This window comes from Balaenoptera borealis (assembly GCF_965194805.1).
Source record: "Balaenoptera borealis genome assembly, chromosome: 10".
Taxonomy (NCBI): domain Eukaryota; kingdom Metazoa; phylum Chordata; class Mammalia; order Artiodactyla; family Balaenopteridae; genus Balaenoptera; species Balaenoptera borealis.
The window spans coordinates 98,470,174-98,487,613 of NC_138874.1; the positions used below are offsets into that span (position 1 = coordinate 98,470,174).

The 17,440-nt window shown below is 39.7% G+C and overlaps 1 protein-coding gene across 10 annotated transcripts in view; it reads right to left on the reverse strand.

Moving 5' to 3' along the window:
* The window catches only part of LOC309636184 (uncharacterized protein), a gene marked incomplete at its 5' end in the record, with an annotated part of 720,691 nt that overhangs the window by 613,630 nt on the left and 89,621 nt on the right, over nucleotides 1-17,440 (reverse strand). For 4 of the 10 annotated variants that reach the window (XR_014249272.1, XM_082408533.1, XM_082408531.1 and 1 more), the window contains 2 exons: nucleotides 5,770-5,858; nucleotides 15,002-15,068. Coding sequence is in view for 6 of the 10 variants with exons in the window: in XM_082408533.1 (XP_082264659.1) it covers nucleotides 15,021-15,068 (48 nt within the window). Of the gene's footprint in view, nucleotides 1-5,769; nucleotides 5,859-8,354; nucleotides 16,721-17,440 lie in introns of those variants that run through there. The other 6 variants (XM_082408527.1, XM_082408526.1, XM_082408528.1 and 3 more) reach the window with 3 other exon arrangements.

Consider the following 17,440-nt stretch of genomic DNA (forward strand, 5'->3'; position numbering starts at 1 on the left):
AAAAGGAGGTGATGCTTGACGTGAATATGAGTTTAAATATTAAAGCCTGAATATGAGTTTGCTGGATAAAGAAAAGAGAAAGAAGTATTTCAAGCCGAGTGAACAACACATGCAGAGGCACAGAGCTTGGTGAAACATGATACTTTGGGAAAATATAAGTGGCTCAAGCCAGTGAAAGCAAAGATTATACAAGTGAAGGCATACAATCTGAAGCCAGAAAGCAGACTTTCTGCTTGGAAAGTCTTGATCTGGCTGGATCATTAAGAGACCACTGAATGCCAACTTAGGAAGTTTGAGTTTTATCCTGTGAAAGTCAAAGAACTACTAAAGGGATTTTTTAAAGGAGAGGCACAATTACATGTGCATTTTAGGAAAATCACTAAAATTGTGGAAGATGGATTGGAAATTGGCAAAGCTAGAGCAGAGAGACCAGCTAGCACACTATTGTATTATTTCTGACAAGAAAAATAGAGGGAGGGGGACTTATGCAGTGAATGGAGGAGGGGGTTGTCTGACAAGGGGAGAGAGAGTCATTAGAATCTAAAATTGATATTACCTCATGAGCAGTTAGATGCAGGAGCTGATAAGGAGAGTGAGATTGGAAAGAAAATCTCTAGCATAAATGACCATGGAGAAAGTGATGTCATCCACTGAAATGACAAATATGGAAGAAGAAGCAATTTTGAGAGAGGAGTTTAGTGGGACATGTTCAGTCTGCCATAGCTTCACTTGAAGGTGCAGCAGCAATTGGAAACGCCACGTAGTTTCCTTTTAGACCACAAACCAGCCATTGCTTCCTAGAAAGCAAGGTATGTTATTCAAATCAAGAATGAGGAATATGAGGAGATTTCCAGGTAAAGTGAGATGGGGAAGGGTCACTGAAAGAGAAATTAGGAGGAAGAGATGGATGGGGACAGACTGGAGGGAAGGGAAGGGGAGGCATGAGTGACAAATGAAGCAATTAAACTTTTCACTAGCCTCTCTCTCAACTATCAGGTCATGAAGTTTTCAAAGAGTTATTTGTAAGAACTCTGTTCTTTGGAGGCAGAATGAGTTATTAACCTTCTGTAATTGGAATCTGATTTTCTCTAGAATTCCGTATTTCAGACTAACGGGGTTTCACAGAAGAGTGTAATAAGTTTGGGATGACTGTTTTTATGCTACATGAGTCACTTCTTTAATAACCCAAGTCCCACTCCCACTCCCCATCTATCCCTGCCCTATCTAAGCCACAGAGTCCCAGGGCAGAATCTAGCTTATAGGCCCCTGAAGTTGTCCATGAAGTCTTCCTAAACAAACAATGGTGCTGTGAACTGAATGTTAATGTCCTTCCAAAATTCACATGTTGAAGCCCTGACCCAAAATGTGATCATACTTGGAGATGGAGCCTTTGGGAGGTAATTAGCTTTAGATGAAGTCATAAAGGTGGGGCCCTCATGATGAGATTGGTGGCCTTATAAGAAGAGACTCAAGAGCTTGTTCACTCTCTCCTCACTGTGCACAAGAAGAGGTCATAATGAGCACAAATGTTCTCTTGGACACCTACAAGCCAAGAGAACAGGCCCCAGGATGAAACCTACCCTGATGGCACCTTTATCTTGGACTTCCCAGCTTCCATAATTGTAAGAAATAAATTTCTGTTGTTTAAGCCACCCTGTCTACGGTATTTTGTTATGGCAGCCTAAACAGACTAAGATACATGGGTGTCACAGATGTCAAGTTTGCCTCACAGAGAATCTGTGTCCCAATCTGATACATGTCTATGATCAGCATCATACCCAATATGAACATTTAATTGCCTTAATCAAATGTATCCTGGTCTTGAGTCTGCATTGAACCCTCCTGGGCTAAGGTGCTAGGAGGGAGGCCAGAAGACATGTCAGAACAGAGAGATTTTGTTAGGAAACAAGCACATCCTCATGAGAGACCAGCTTCTCTTAAAGCCAAAGAGAATGAGGGAACAAGGATCATAATACAAATTTGGGGAAGGAGAGAAAATGGGAGTCAGATTCCCCAGTCCTTGGCCACATCTGTGTGCTGTTAACCACGTTATGGATTTCCCAAAAAGCCTACTGGGCATCCGTAGCACTTTGGTAGGTACGTGATGGTATGTGATTAAAATTTCAACCTTAAGACAGAGGATTTCTCCAAAGCAGACGAGTCCCATTTGCTAGATCCACATGTGTCTTATTGACCTGTGGTGTGTCAGGGGTAATGTGGCGAATGCTGTGTTACCAATGAGCCATGCAGGGACTTCCCTGGCAGTCCAGTGGTTAAGACTCTGCTCTTCCACTTCAGGGGGCACAGGTTCGATCCCTGGTTAGAGAACTAAGACCCCGCATGCTGCACAGCATGGCCAAAAAAAAAAAAAAAAAAGAAAAAAGAGCTATGCAATGACCAAAAGGCATAAAGGACATGAAAATATAATTCATGGGACCATGGAACTTATCTATTTATTTATTCTTAATACTCATCTTTATTCCATAAAGAATTGTCATCCTTATAACACACACTCTTGGGAGGTGGGCTACAGTTTGATTTTAGCCTTCTTCCAAACAGTGAAGGGGAAACACTTTTTGGGTGACATAAGTCACCATGGTATGAGCCGTGCTTTCTTCTCTCATTTCATTTAAATCCAAACAGCTGTGTTGTGGACAGGAGCCAAATAAGAAAGAATACCTTAAAAATACCTTGATGCAACATGCCAATATAGAAGCATGAGGGAAGACAGGTGTGGCAGTGCACAGCAATGAGCTGACCAATGAGCTGGCCAAGATGTTTGAAGCACCGAGTCTAAACAATCATATGCCAATCATGAATCTAAGCATCAATGTCAGCTATAATCATAGACCCTAAAATCTTTGACCACAGAAATGGATAGTCACATGACAATGATATGGAAAAAATGCATGACATCCACCAGCAAACTCACACACCTACACACATCCTCAACAGCTTCATCCTCAAACACAAGGAATGGTGACAAATGCATCACAAATAAGTGTCACAGCAAGAATCCCGTGACTCTCTCAAGTCTGGAGCAGAGAAAACTACAAGTAAATGCATTAGTCACAGTACAATCGGTCAAAGCCAGCCATTGATATCAGTGCATAGTCTGTATTAATTAAATCTTAAGTGTAAATATTAAATTAAAAATGTTGATTTTCCCCATTTGTCCTTTAACTCCATACATTTTATCATTTCACAATAGGAGTTCACTTAGGTTATGTTTCTATAAGTAATCCAAAACAATGATGAATTAATTACCTTTCACAACATAAGTCAAAGCAGAATCTAATTCATTAATACATTTTTATCTCCCTCAACTCATTAATTTACTGAATGCCATTTCTTCCTATAGACAGAATTTCATCTTTAGCTACAACATTTTGCAAGCACAAGACTAACACTGAACAGGATAATTTGCTCTTGAATCAAACTTTGCTGAACAAGTCAAATTGTCCAGCAACTAGAATATGTTTTAAAAGTAAATCTGGAGAAGAAGCTTGACTATTCTGTATCTTTGTCAAGTAGCATTTTCATGCTTCAGATAATCTACATGCCCAAACAAAGCAGGGGCTTCTCTTTGCTTATCTCCAAAAGCAAAGTATCCTGTCACATTGGTGGCTGGAACACCTTTCAAGCTTAGTTAGTAAATTTACCATCTACTGTATTGTTTTGGGGTTTTTAAAAAATTTTATTTATTTATTTTATTTTTGGCTGCGTTGGGTCCTCATTGCTGTGCAGGGCTTTCTTTTAGTTGCAGCGAGCGGGGGCTACTCTTCGTCGTGGTGCACAGGCTTCTCATTGCGGTGGCTTCTCTTGTTGCGGAGCACAGGCTCCAGGCACGCGGGCTTCAGTAGTTGCAGCATGTGGGCTCAGTAGTTGTGGCTCACGGGCTTTAGAGCGCAGGCTCAGTAGTTGTGGCGCACGGGCTTAGTTGGGAGATCCCACACGGCATGTGGGATCTTCACAGACCAGGGCTCGAACCCGTGTCCCCCACATTGGCAGGCAGATTCTTAACCACTGTACCACCAGGGAAGCCCCATCTACTGTATTATGTCACCTTCACTCTTTCTGGAGTTGTATTTCTTTTTAGGGACAAGAGAAAAGTAAATCTCCTTAATTGAGTTAAAATGCATTGATAGAGAGGGAGGCTCTTGGCAAGGTAAAGGTCCTCCAGGCCATCTTTAAGACTTTCCTTTCTCCTAGCACACGCCTTATTTTTACCACAAGTTTCCAGTTTAGAAAGAAGTATGTCCATCTAAAAAGTAAATCCCAGCACAGACTACAAATGATTTACTTGAAATCCCAGACTGTAGACACTGGAGCAAAAGTTAATGAAATACTCTGTCAACAATCCAAGCTAAATGAAAGAAAATTATTAATTACACAGACTGCCAACTCTAAGGTGTTGGTAGCCAAAGTGAATAATCGAATTAAATATCTAAGGTGATGTAAGAAAGAAGAGAAAATACTGGAGAAAAGTCCAGGGAAAGGGTGCTAGGGCACCAATCGTGAGAAAATATTAGTGATAAATGCCTTTATCAGGTGTTAAGTAAATGCTAGGGCACTTGCTAATTACTTGACATTTGTTACTTAATTCTATTTTTTTTTTATAAATTTATTTATTTTTATTTATTTACTTTTGGATGTGTTGGGTCTTCGTTTCTGTGCGAGGGCTTTCTCTAGTTGCGGCAAGTGGGGGCCACTTTTCATCGCGGTGCGCGGGCCTCTCACTGTTGTGGCCTCTCTTGTTGCAGAGCACAGGCTCCAGACGCGCAGGCTCAGTAGTTGTGCCTCATGGGCCCAGTTGCTCCAAGGCATGTGGGATCCTCCCAGACCAGGGCTCGAACCCATGTCCTCTGCATTGGCAGGCAGACTCCCAACCACCGCGCCACCAGGGAAGCCCTGTTACTTAATTCTTATAATAAACATATGAGATGTTCACTAACATGATTCCCTTTTGACATATGAGTAAACTGAAGCTTAGAGTTTAAGTAGCTTGATTAGGTGGCAAATAAGTCATAATGTCTAAATACAAGTGCAATCATTGTGACTGTTCACCCTTATACATAGAGTATGAGTTAATCTGATCCTCATTTTCAAACCGCACTCATTTGAGAAATTTGGGTATGGTGAGAAAGGGACAGAGGCAGGGGCAGGGGAGAGAGAGAAAGAGAAGAGACCAGATAGCTATTCAAACAGTGAAAGGACTGCTCCCTGCTATTCTGCTCAGTGGTCATGTGTCCTGGAGGGAGCAAGAGAAGGGACCTGGCAGTGCTATTCCCGTCCTCGCAGTAGGAGCACCGAAGATGGAACTCTGGATCAGTGTTCGAAGATTTAATTTTTTCAGACAACACAGTTCCTAAAATTAAGCCCTGTTAGTGGATTCTAAAACAAATAAACAAATAAAGCCATCAATTCCAACCCAAGAAGAAAATCTGGCTGTGATGAAGTAATTAGAGAAGGCACGTTGGCCTCCACCAGGGTGTCTTCCTAAGCCATTTCCAAAAGCAGTTTTTTTTTTTTAATTGAAGTATAGCTGATTTGCAATCAAACTTTAATGGTTACCAAAGGGGAAAGGGAGAAGGGCAGGAGGGATAAATTAGGAGCATGGGATTAATAGATATACACTACTATATATAAAATAGATAAGCAACAAGGATTTACTGTATAATACAAGGAACAATATTCGATATCTTGTAATAGCCTATAATGGAAAATAATCCAAAAGCAGTTTTAACCCTCACCACTTGGAGAACTTACCTTCCCAGTGAGAGGCACCTCCTCGCTTCTTCCAGGCCCTGTACATGCTTTTCCATCTTAGGAGCTACAGGCTCCCCCAGAAACAGACCCTGAAAAGAGAATGAACTAGTGAACATAGTTGTTTGGGGGTGACCTCAGAAAACACAAAGAGAGAGGTAGGAAAATGAGGCAGGGAAGGGAAGGAGGCTGATAAAGGGTGACTCTTCAAGCAAGTTCCCACCATGCGTAACTGGTGGTTAACGCCACAGAAAAGCACTGGAGCCAAAGTAAAAATTATTTTTTGAGAGTTATCCCCACAAGGGATGAGGGGGCTAAGAGGTCACTTATACACTGACATTTTCAGCACAATTTGCTGAAAATAATTACCTGAAGACTGGAATGGTGGTTACCAGGAAACCGGAATCATAGTTACCAGGAAAATGAAAAGGTGTTTACCAGGGCCTAGGGGGAGGTGGGCATGGGAGTTATTAACATCTAAGCATAAAGTTTCAGTTGAGTAAGATGAATAAGCTTTAGAGATCTGCTGTACAACACTGTACATATAGTCAACAGTAATGTATTATACACTTAACATTTAAGAGGATAGATTTCATGTTAAGCGATCTTACCACAATAAAATAAAGACAAAATAAATTACCTGGACAACTTTGTAAAAAACAAAATTGCCATACATGTGAGGGTCTACTTCCAGACTCCCAATTCAATTCTATGGATCTATATATGTTTATACCTAAGCCAATAACACACTCTCTTGATTACTATGGCTTTAAAATAAGACTAGAAATTAAGTAGTTTAGGTTCTCTTGTTTTCTTATTTGTAAAAATTATTTAGCTATTCAAAGTCCTGTTTGTTTCCATATAATTTTAGAAACAGTTCTGACTTACAGCAAACAACTGCTGGGATTTTAATTGGGATTGCATTGACTCATTAGGTCAATTTGGGAAGAATTGACATCAACAATATCATCTTTCAGTTCATGAAAATGGTATGCTCCTCCATTTATTTAGCTCTTCTGTAATTTTTCTTCCTCTTTCTTGGCCATTTCTTAAGCTTCTAATTGAATTTTGATGTTTAATTAAATTAGTTAATACTTCTAAAACAATGATGAATAGAGATAACGGACACCTTTGCCATGTTCCTATCTTAGTGGAAATTCCTCTAGTATCTATTAGATCTTAAGTAAGATGCTAGCTTTGGTACTAAACATATATACTTTTTATCACATTAAGAAAGTATCCATCAAAGTTTTTTAATCAGAAAAGGGTATTGTGTACTATTGGAGGTTTTTTTCAGGGAGACAATCACATGATTTTTTTCCCTTAGATCTACTTATAAGGGGTATTTTATTAACACTGTTTCTAATATTAAGCAAATCATGCATTCATTGAATAAATCTCTGCTGATCATGGTTTGTTATTTTCTTACTGTGCTATAAGATTCTGTTTGCTAATATTTTATTTAGTACTTTTTCATCAATATTCATAAATAACATTGATTTACAGTTTTCTCTTTTTGTACTCTACTTATTAAATGTTCTTTTAGAAACTCCTGTTCAAATCACAAGGCAAAGTGTAAACCAGCCACTTTCCCTTCTTGCCCAATATTATTTTATCCCTGTAAACAATTTTTACCCCTTCCCATTTACCCCCATGCCTCACAAGAGTTCGCACGTATGTGGGTTATTACAGAAGCTATCATGAACAGAAGTGATCAAAAGCCATTTCCTGAGAACCAAAAAGCTTGATTCAAAGGTATGTTAACTTGGTAAGCATCCCAAGATACCCTGAATAATTACAAAGTCTGACATTCTTCCTGTTTCTGTGTCCAAATTCCTGGGCAGGAGACTTACTGGTCTAGCCTGGGTCAGAAAACCATGTTGCTACTCCTGGACAAATCAAATGCAGTCAGAGGGCAGGATCATATGAAAAAAAGAGAACTATTTAGAAGGCATATATATGAAGTGGCCAGCTGGGGGTATGGGGAAAGAAAGCCTTTCAGATGGAAAGAAATGCCTTTTCCCAAAGGAAGGCAAACTGATAGTCAAATACAACAGTAACGCCTATTAAAATTACATAAAAAGGGAAGGCCCTATATCATTTATATTGAATTGAATATGCCTCCTGAAAATGCATAGTCAAAAAAATGTCATCCTACAAGTACTCAGGCAAAAAAAAATTAACAATTTTTTTCCTGCACTCAGTATTGGGTACAGACCTTGGGAAGATGGGATTTAGCATTACTTACACAAAGCACACCAATAGCGCCACAGCAAGCATATCAAACGAGAGGCAAGGTGAGTTTCTTTCCTGAGACATGTACTAGATAATATACCAAGAAAAACTCTGAAGCCACCAAATGATATGCAAAGGAAAGATCTCAAGTATTTGTAAAATATGTGGTAGTACTCGGTACCCTATAAAATGCTATACCAATAATGAGCTAGGAGTGAGGACACAATTACCCCACCTTTGTTTTTCTCTGCTTAAAGAAACCCCAAATAAAAAGGGAGTTCAGAAGATATACAGAAAGGAACATTCTGTCTATAAGGCAATAGAAGTTTATAATTTTTCCCAGATTCAAAAATCTGAAACTCGTTAACTCAGGCGATGAAAGTGATAAGCAGGGCTCACGAATTTGCATAACTAAATGCCATCATTTAGACATTATGAAAAGTAAAAATTATGAGGTATATTTGAAAGGCACAATAACTGGAATCTGATGAACTAAATATTAAAGGAAAATACTCCACAGAGAGCACCTAGTTAGTGAACTCATTATGAAAATTGTATATTAGCATATTTATTGTTAGGTTGTAAACAATGCTCCCAGACTGGCTGAAAACAGCCTTTCATTAAAGAGTAAGGCAAATTTCCCCTTTCAAACTTGTCTAAATTATTGTTTCTGAAATTTAATTTCCCACATTTTTTTCTCACATTTGTGCAATACTTAACAGTTTAGCAGCACATTCTCACTCAACATTTACATGACTTTTTACCCCTTCATGGGGTTAAAAAAAAAAAAAAAAGAACCAGTCTTAAAATGTTTGCCGACTTGCTAAAGGTAGATCAGGTAACTAGTCTGAACTGTAGAAATTCTAAATCAGTGAAGTCTAAATAAGTATGACTTTACTTTGTTTTTGTTTTATTCCTGAGAGACATGTATTCCCATATGGCAAAAATTACAGAGGAGAAAAAGAAAGGAAAAAAGAAAAACAATGTTTTCACTTCTGGATTAATTCTCTAAACTCCTAAAGACTATATTTATGAAGGAACAGGGGGAAAAGGCAGAGGGGGAGGGAGTCCATCCGTGTTAATATTGGTTGAGCTCAAATGCAATGTAAAATTTATTATTTCTTTTGTTGTTTTTGTTCTTCCAATTTGAAAAGAATTATGTGTGTGTACATATTTATTATATTTTTTCACTTAAGTAGAGCGATGACTTTTTTTCAAGTTTATCTAGCAAGAGCAGATAATTGACACCAAATTGGTCTTTTGAATTTCCAGCCAGAATCTTCTCTCCTTCAACTGCTCCTGCAGAAGGATGATTTTGGAGGAAATTAGATTCACTGTTTGCATAAACCAATGTATTTAGCTGGTGGCTCTGCAGGTCCAATTAACTCTTCTAACAATATGGGTGAAATGAGGTTGCGGTTATGTTTGTAGCCACTTAGAATTGTTTTGATTAAACACTCCCTCCTGTATCTTATTTAAAGTAAGAACACATGTCACTGAAACGTATTTCATGGGATGGGAGAGGATGCCTGGGGGGAAAAGGGAAGAAAAATATCTAAGTCATGATATGAAATGCATGACCTCTCATTTATGTATAACCATAAAGAGAAGGCTTATTTGCACAAATTTTTTAAAATATTGCACATAACACACTTTGAAGACATCTTTAATATGTCAATCAATATCATTACTATTGTATTGTGAAAAATATCATTGATGTCAGACAAAATAGTAAAAGTTGAAGGAGCACAAAGCTGAGAACCAGCAGACCTGTATACTAAGGTCAGCTCTGTCCCTAGTGAGTCACAATCTTTCTGAACTTACTTTTTTCCTTGTCTGGAAAGAGAAACAACACTCATTTAGTTTCTGCCTCTGAGAATACAACAAAATATAAGATACAATTGCTGCTCTCAAAGAGTTTGTAATACATTTGGCAAAACAAAGTAATTCACAAAAAGATAAAAATAACCACTTGCTAGGAACTTCTCCAAAATCAGTATCATCTGGTTGAGCTTCATAACAACCCAAAGAGGTAGGCATTATTATTATTATTTCTATTTTACACACAAGAAAACTGAGGCACAGAGTAATTCAGAAATATTAGAAGACCTCTCTGTTGCTTAAGTAACAGTGAGGTTTCAAACCCAGTCAACCTCAGCATGAGCACTTAGCTACCATATCATATAATGACAAAAAGTCCTATGTGTTCAAAGAAGGGAAAGGCAGGATAATTAATTAGCAAAATAATACACAAGGGATAGTTAAGAATTGGAGTGGTAAGAGAAGGTTCCAATCATAAGAATATGATGAGCCAAACCTTAAAGGATGAGGAGTATTTTTATGGACAGAAGAGAAGATGATGGAAGTAGAGTGAGAAAACGCAGCATGAAGATGGCAGTAGGTGTGGGGTGACAGGAGGGAAGAACCCAGAAGAATGGCAGTGAGATATAAGGATGGACAGGTCAATTGTGGAGAATTTTGACTACAGAGTTTAAATCCTTCCAACCTCCCCAAACTGACAGCTCTGTTTGCCCGGCCTCCTCTACAAGCTAGTCTCCACAGTTGAGCATTGCTGCTTCCAGAAAGCAGTATTTAAAGAGCAAGCAAAGACTCCAGTTGTTCTAAGACCCCAATCAAAGCCCCAGCTGGCCTACAGGGAGCCTTTGAACTAACTAGGCAAAAGTGCCCTCAACCGATAAGTATGTGGCTTGGTGAGGAGAGCGTGCCTTTCCCTGATTTAGAGGAGGGTCCTGGGTAGATGCAGCCCTATGTGTAGAGCTTGGCTGATCAACACAGACTGATCTCAGTCCCAAGCATCTCTCCAGAAGGATCACACAAACTACTCAAAACTGTACATACCAGCCCCATTCCCAATACACAGCCACATTCTCTGGAATCACCCTTCAAATTTACAAAAGCTTATATAAGCACAAAAACCATTACTTAATTACCATAAGTAATTACTTAAAGGTGACAATAATCACTCATGCTATTTGGGGAAAAGTTGGAAAATGTTTGTAAAACAATCACATGATATGTAATAAGTCAAAATTCAGTTATGCTGACTCTGGTAATCAGTATTAAAGATTGTTTTTACTTCAGAATAATACACAAATATGTTTCCTCAATTATAGTTTATATTGAAACAAAATTAGAATCCATATGGTAATTTGGGGCACATCATTAGTAGATTGTAAAACAGAGATTCAAATGTTTACATCTAACGTTCCTAATTCCATGGAGGAAATAGTTTATATTAGAATTTTTTTACCAGCCAATATATAGTCATTATCTTAATGAAATTAGTTCTTTTTATTTCTTTAAGTGTAAAATTCTACATAGAATTTGATAGCCAGCTATGTATCTTAAATGTATTTATTGCAATATGATTCAAATAAGTACAAAGGAACTTTTGGGGATGATGGATGTGTCCTAAAACTGAATTGCGGTGATTGTTGCAAAACTGTGTAAATTTAGTAAAATTCATTGAACTCTGCACATAATCTTTTTACTGTATGTAAGTTATTGCATACTCTTTTACTGTAAGTTAGCTTAATAAAGCTATTTTTTTAAAGATTAAAACTGGTGGCTTTTGGTGGATGTATTACAAATTCTTTTCATTTACCTACTTCAAAATTTTCCTATTTTTTACATACTTCAAAATTTTCCTATTTTTTACAACAGTAGGTATTACCTACATAATTAAAAAATAATTTCAATGCAGTTCAGTTTAACATAAACATTTATCTAGCACACATTCTGTGCTTAGCATAGTGATAGAATCTAGAGTTGTACAAAATAGAAAATAACATGTTGCCTCTTCCTTAAGGAGCTTACAATTGAGTAAGAGTAGAAAACAATGCAAACAACTACCTATTTATGGCAGAATGAAATTACCTTTCAATTAAGTTGCAAGTAACAGATGTTGGTAGCTGGGTGAAAGAAAGAATTAATGACTGGCCAAAGGGAAGTGGGCAAAGAAAAGAGTGATTGGCAGGAGAGTTTTAATGAGTCACCTGGAGGTTGATGCACATGGCCACATCCTTAATTGGAATAAATGAATTAATATTCATTGGAAAGTAAGGTTTAGCAGCAAAAGCAAGCATTCTTCATGCTTACCACACATATTTATATCTGCTAGAAAAAAAAAATTGACCTTGAGGAGTCCAGAAGATTTGATAGAGAGTAGGCAGAAAGTAGGTAGGTAGGAAGAATAGACAGAGGAAAGCAGAAAATATGTCAGCTTGTACTTTATCATTGAAAAAGAAAACAAAAATAAAAACAAGAGTCTGTTTCAAAAAATAGTTGTTTCTCTAACCGGTGTGAACGAGGTGGGGTAATTACCTCCCCACATTGCAGGAAGGAGTAAAGAGCCTCCTTTCGGCAGGCAGTTACCTCTCTAGAGATAAGATAATCGAGCTAAGCCCATCAAGCCCAGATTATTCTTTACAAATTTACCAATCAGAAATATTACTCCACCTCTCTTGGGCTGCAGTCAGTAAAATGGTGGAGAAAAGCCAGGACCCATACCAAATGAGCTCTCTTTCCCAGGGACAGAATCATCAGCAATACTCTGTCATCACAAGTGGCATACAACAATCATTTGTAAAGCTTGCTAAAAATGTGGCTTCCCAGTCCAAACACAGTGGATTCTGAGAGAGATCCATGATCTGTATTTAAAACATGCATGCACTACCCTGTCCCATCCCCAATCTGCAGAACCTATTGCAGTAGGTCTGTAGACCACACTATTAAAACACAACACCAACTTAGAGGTCTGCTTGCGGGGAACTAACAAAATCATGAACACTGATACATAAAATCTTATTAATTATTTATTGTTACTGGTACTATTACTATAAATCACTAAATTAAGATTCTAGCTGCATACTAGTTTCAAGAGTAATAATATATTTATAGAAGAAATTTTCTTTTGATTTAATGCAAAGAAAAATCTAAGGGAGATATTGAGTGTGCCGGGTACAATTTCTAATAGTTTCTCAGTGATATAAAATCCATTTCTTTAAGTGATTCCCAAAATTGTATTCGTCAGGAGAACTGGCCAACAAGAAATCTCCATCCCATCAGAGATGACACATAAAGCCTTACAATCCCAGGTCTTGTCCCAGGTTTCTTAAATAAATAATACTTTACCTCTCCCCAGGTCTGTCAGCTGCAGGTAAACAACTCCACCCTTCCCTGTTCACGCTTAACCAGACATTCAGTTTGAAGAGAGTAGGAAGATGTGGTTTCCAACAAGGAGGCAAGACACAAGCTTTGATAGCCGCCTGTATTTCTTTTTGCAGAGGCTTCCCTGGGAATCTTTTCTGGGCAGGTTAGCACTTAAAATGTCATCATCTGACTGCTTTGATTAATTGTGGTACCATTTTCTGCATGAACCAGGTAGGGAAAGATGTTCTTTTTTTTTTTTTTTTTTAATTGATTGATTGATTGATTGATTGTTATGTTGGGTCTTCGTTTCTGTGCTAGGGCTTTCCCTAGTTGCGGCAAGAGGGGGCCACTCTTCATCGCGGTGCGCGGGCCTCTCACTATCGTGGCCTCTTGTTGTGGAGCACAGGCTCCAGACGCACAGGCTCAGTAGTTGTGGCTCACGGGCCTAGTTGCTCCGCGGCATGTGGGATCCTCCCAGACCAGGGCTCGAACCCGTGTCCCCTGCATTAGCAGGCAGATTCTCAACCACTGCGCCATCAGGGAAGCCCATGGAAAGATGTTCTTTTCATTTTGAGTGGTCTTTTATGCTCAGAAGAAATTAGCTTGCCCCAAATGAGAGGCCTTGACACAATTAGCCAGTTCAGATACCACATGTCACTTTATTAAAGTGGCAGATTTTGGAGGTGTTCTTTAATTTTATCATTTATGATAAGTTACTGTTTGAAGAAAAAGAGATGGGCCATGTTCTGGCAGAGCTTAGCCAGGCTGTGCCTCTGTTGGTCAGGCTTTCTAAGTTATTCTGTGATCAGATTCACGCTTACTCATCCAGGCTTCCATCCAATGCCACCACAATCACCTGTGCTCAGTCTGACTCGCTGCAGAGAAAGTGCCCCCTGGGGAAATCTTATCTGGACTTTGATGACTATATTTAATCCCAGAGCCCGGGGAGAAACTAAAGCAGAGAAGGATCATGAGGAACTGCCTGAAAGATTGGCATCACCTGAGTGTTCTACGCAAAGACTTTTTTGTAACAATTTTAGTTCAGAAATTGTCCTAGTGATAGCAGTACTGGTATAATAACTACAGTTTGGGGTACATACTATATGTCAAGCATGGTGTTCATTGTTCTATCCTATTTAAAATTTCCTAACAGCTTTGGGGAGTGATATTATTATTCTACATTACCCTCTTACAGGTGAAGAAACTGAGGCTCACAGTGGTAAAATTATTTGTTCAAGGCCATATGGCAATGGTGCTAAGAACCAGGATTGTCTGAACCTAAAGCCCACACACCTGGTGTGTGTTAATGTACCCTTATATCAATCTACCAGTGCAAGTTTAATAGAGTCCAGGGAGCTTGTGTCAGAAAACCTGGGTTCTTTGTTGAATGACCATCCCATTACATGCATAGGAGCACCAAGAGTTCACTGGTCCAAAATCATTCCCACATATTTGACATGGACCTAAGATTTTTTTTTTTTTTTTTTTGTGAGTAACATGCCCCTGCCCTATTTCATTCACTTGTGCAGCTTTTATTTCTCCTTATTCTCTTTTCTTAAATTTTTATTTTATATTGGAGAACAGCCAATTAACAAATGTTGTGATAGTTTCAGGTGCACAGCAAAGCAACTCAGCCATACATATACATGTATCCATTCTCTCCCAGACTCCCCTCCCATCAACGCTGCCACATAACATTGAGCAGAGTTCCCTGTGCTATACAGTAGGACCTAAAATTCTTTTGAGTAACACACAGAAAGGTCAGGCTGGCATTATTATGTCCATTTTACAAACAAAGAAATTGAGGTTAAGAAGGAAAATAAATTACCTGAGGTCTTAGCTGGTAGTTAGCAGAGCCAGATCCGGCACCTGTACCAAATGCTTTTTCCACATACCTTAAAGGAAATAGGCAGAAAGAGACACGTTAAAGACAATAGGTTGGGGAAAACAGAAAACATTGATCGCTTTCTCTCTGAGCCATTTCCTTCTTATACTCAGATGCTGAGAAAATATATGGAATTTTCAAGAGTGCAAACATCTGTGCATGCATGCACACAGCTGTGTGAACGTGGTAGGTGAGAGAGGTAGATGAGCCTCACACTCCCGCCCAGGCCCAGGTCATGGTACATGGGTGTAGGGACAGAGAAGCTGCCGGAATTCAGAATGGGGATCAGCCATCTCTATTTTCCCCATGTCATCTATCTTGGCAGCCATGGAACAGACTGACTGACTTGAGGGGGGAGGAAGGGAGAGAAGTAGTCAGAAATAAAGAAGGGAGTTCATATGATTCAGCCAGCCAAAATTATTAAAATCTATTCCTGAGGGCTTTTTTCCATTGAAAGACTTTAATAGAGCAGGGTTTGTAATCTGGCAAACGGAAGATGCCATTTTTTTTCTCACTATCTAGTGCTGTTTTGGCTAAGGAGGGTGGGAGGTATGAATACAGGAAAGCAGAGATGTCAGCCAAGTCAATTATATTTTAAATTCTTACCAGATTTCCTCAAGCAAATTGATTGCCAGAAAAGACCAGTGGGCCATATAGTTATTTTTTTAATTAATTTTTATTGGAGTATAGTTGATTTACATGGGCCATATAGTTATATTTTACTCTTCTAATGGGGCCAGTTGCTTCAGAATTTATGTTAGGCATATCATGTTGCCCGTCTTTTTCAGTAGAAATTTAGGGGTCCAGAGTACACAAGAAAAACACCAAACCTTCTTTTTCTTGGAAACCAATCTGGAGCTCAGAGGGGGGAGAAAACACAAAATTTCAGCTTGTCTTTGATGTGGCTGAGAAATGGTGTACAACGAAGGTCCAGACAGAGAATAATACTCAAGAATTGCCTTTGCGCTCCCAACTAGGCTTGAGTCTGAAAGACTCAAGAGATGGATACCCCTGGGTAGCTGAGGTGGGGAGACCAACCTTAGGCATAGATCACAACTGGAACAACAGCACACTAGGCACAGAAAGTGCTTCCTCTTTGTGGCTGACAAGTATACTTCAAGGCAGATTTATCGATTCAGCCAATTACATGCAGCTGCACGAATCTTAAGATTCAGAACTAGAAATCGGTCAAGATGGGTGGAGTAGAAAGACCTAAGCTCACCTCCTCTCACGAGCCCACCAAAATCACAATTATTTTCAAAACAACCATCGATGAAAAAGACCAGAACCTATCAGAAAAGATCTACAACTAAAGATATAAAGAAGGAACCACAGCAAGATGGGTAGACTTGTGATATAATCAAGTCCCATACCCCTGGGTGGGCAACCCACAAACTGGAGAATAATTATATTGCAGAGGTTCTCCCACAGGAGTGAGAGTTCTGAGCCCCACGTCAGGCTCCCCAGCCCAGGGGTCCTGCACCAGGAACACAAGCCCCTAGACATTTGGTTTTGAAGGCCGGCAGGGCTTAAACTCAGGAGCCCCACAGGTATAGGGGAAATAGACTTCACTCTTAAAGGGTGCACACAAAATCTCACACACACCAGGACCCAGGGCAAAAGCACTAATTTGATGGGAGCCTGGGCCAGACCTACCTTCTGGTCTTGGAGAGTCTCCTGGAGAGGCAGGGAGGTTGGGAGGGTGGGGGTAGCTGAGGCTCTCCTGGGGACATAGATACTGGCAGCAGCCATATTTGGGAGCTTTCCATCACATGCACACTGGGCACCATCTTGGAACCCTCCCTCTAGCTCTTTAGTGCCAAGTCCTGACCCCACCCAATAGCCTGCAGTTGCCAGTGCTGGGACACTTCAGGACAAACAACTAACTGGAGAGGACACAGACCCACCCATCAGAAGACAGGCTGCCTAAAGATTTCCTGAGCCCACAAGTTCCTCTAGACATGCCCCTAGATATGGCCCTGCCCAGCAGAGGGCCAAGACCCAGCTCCACCCAAGAGTGGTCAGGCACCAGCCCTGCCCTCCAGGAATCCTGCCCTAGCCTCTAGGCCAGCCTCACCCACCAGGGGGCAGACACCAGACGCAAGAAAACCACAAACCCACAGCCTACCCTGGGATCAGTAGGACCCTGACCCTGCCCACTAGCAGGCCATATATTTTATTGCCTCCTGAAAGAGGCAGGATGTTAAGGTACCAACTCCTGTGTCACTTTCCTGCATGAGAGAAGAGGTCTGGGATGCAGGAGAGGCCAGGAAGGAGAAGACAGAAGAAACAAATGAACAAATAAAGATGAGGCTGGAATTTCCAAAGACAGCCTTTGTGAAATTTTGCCGGATTTCCTAAACCTCAAAGCATTCCTATTCC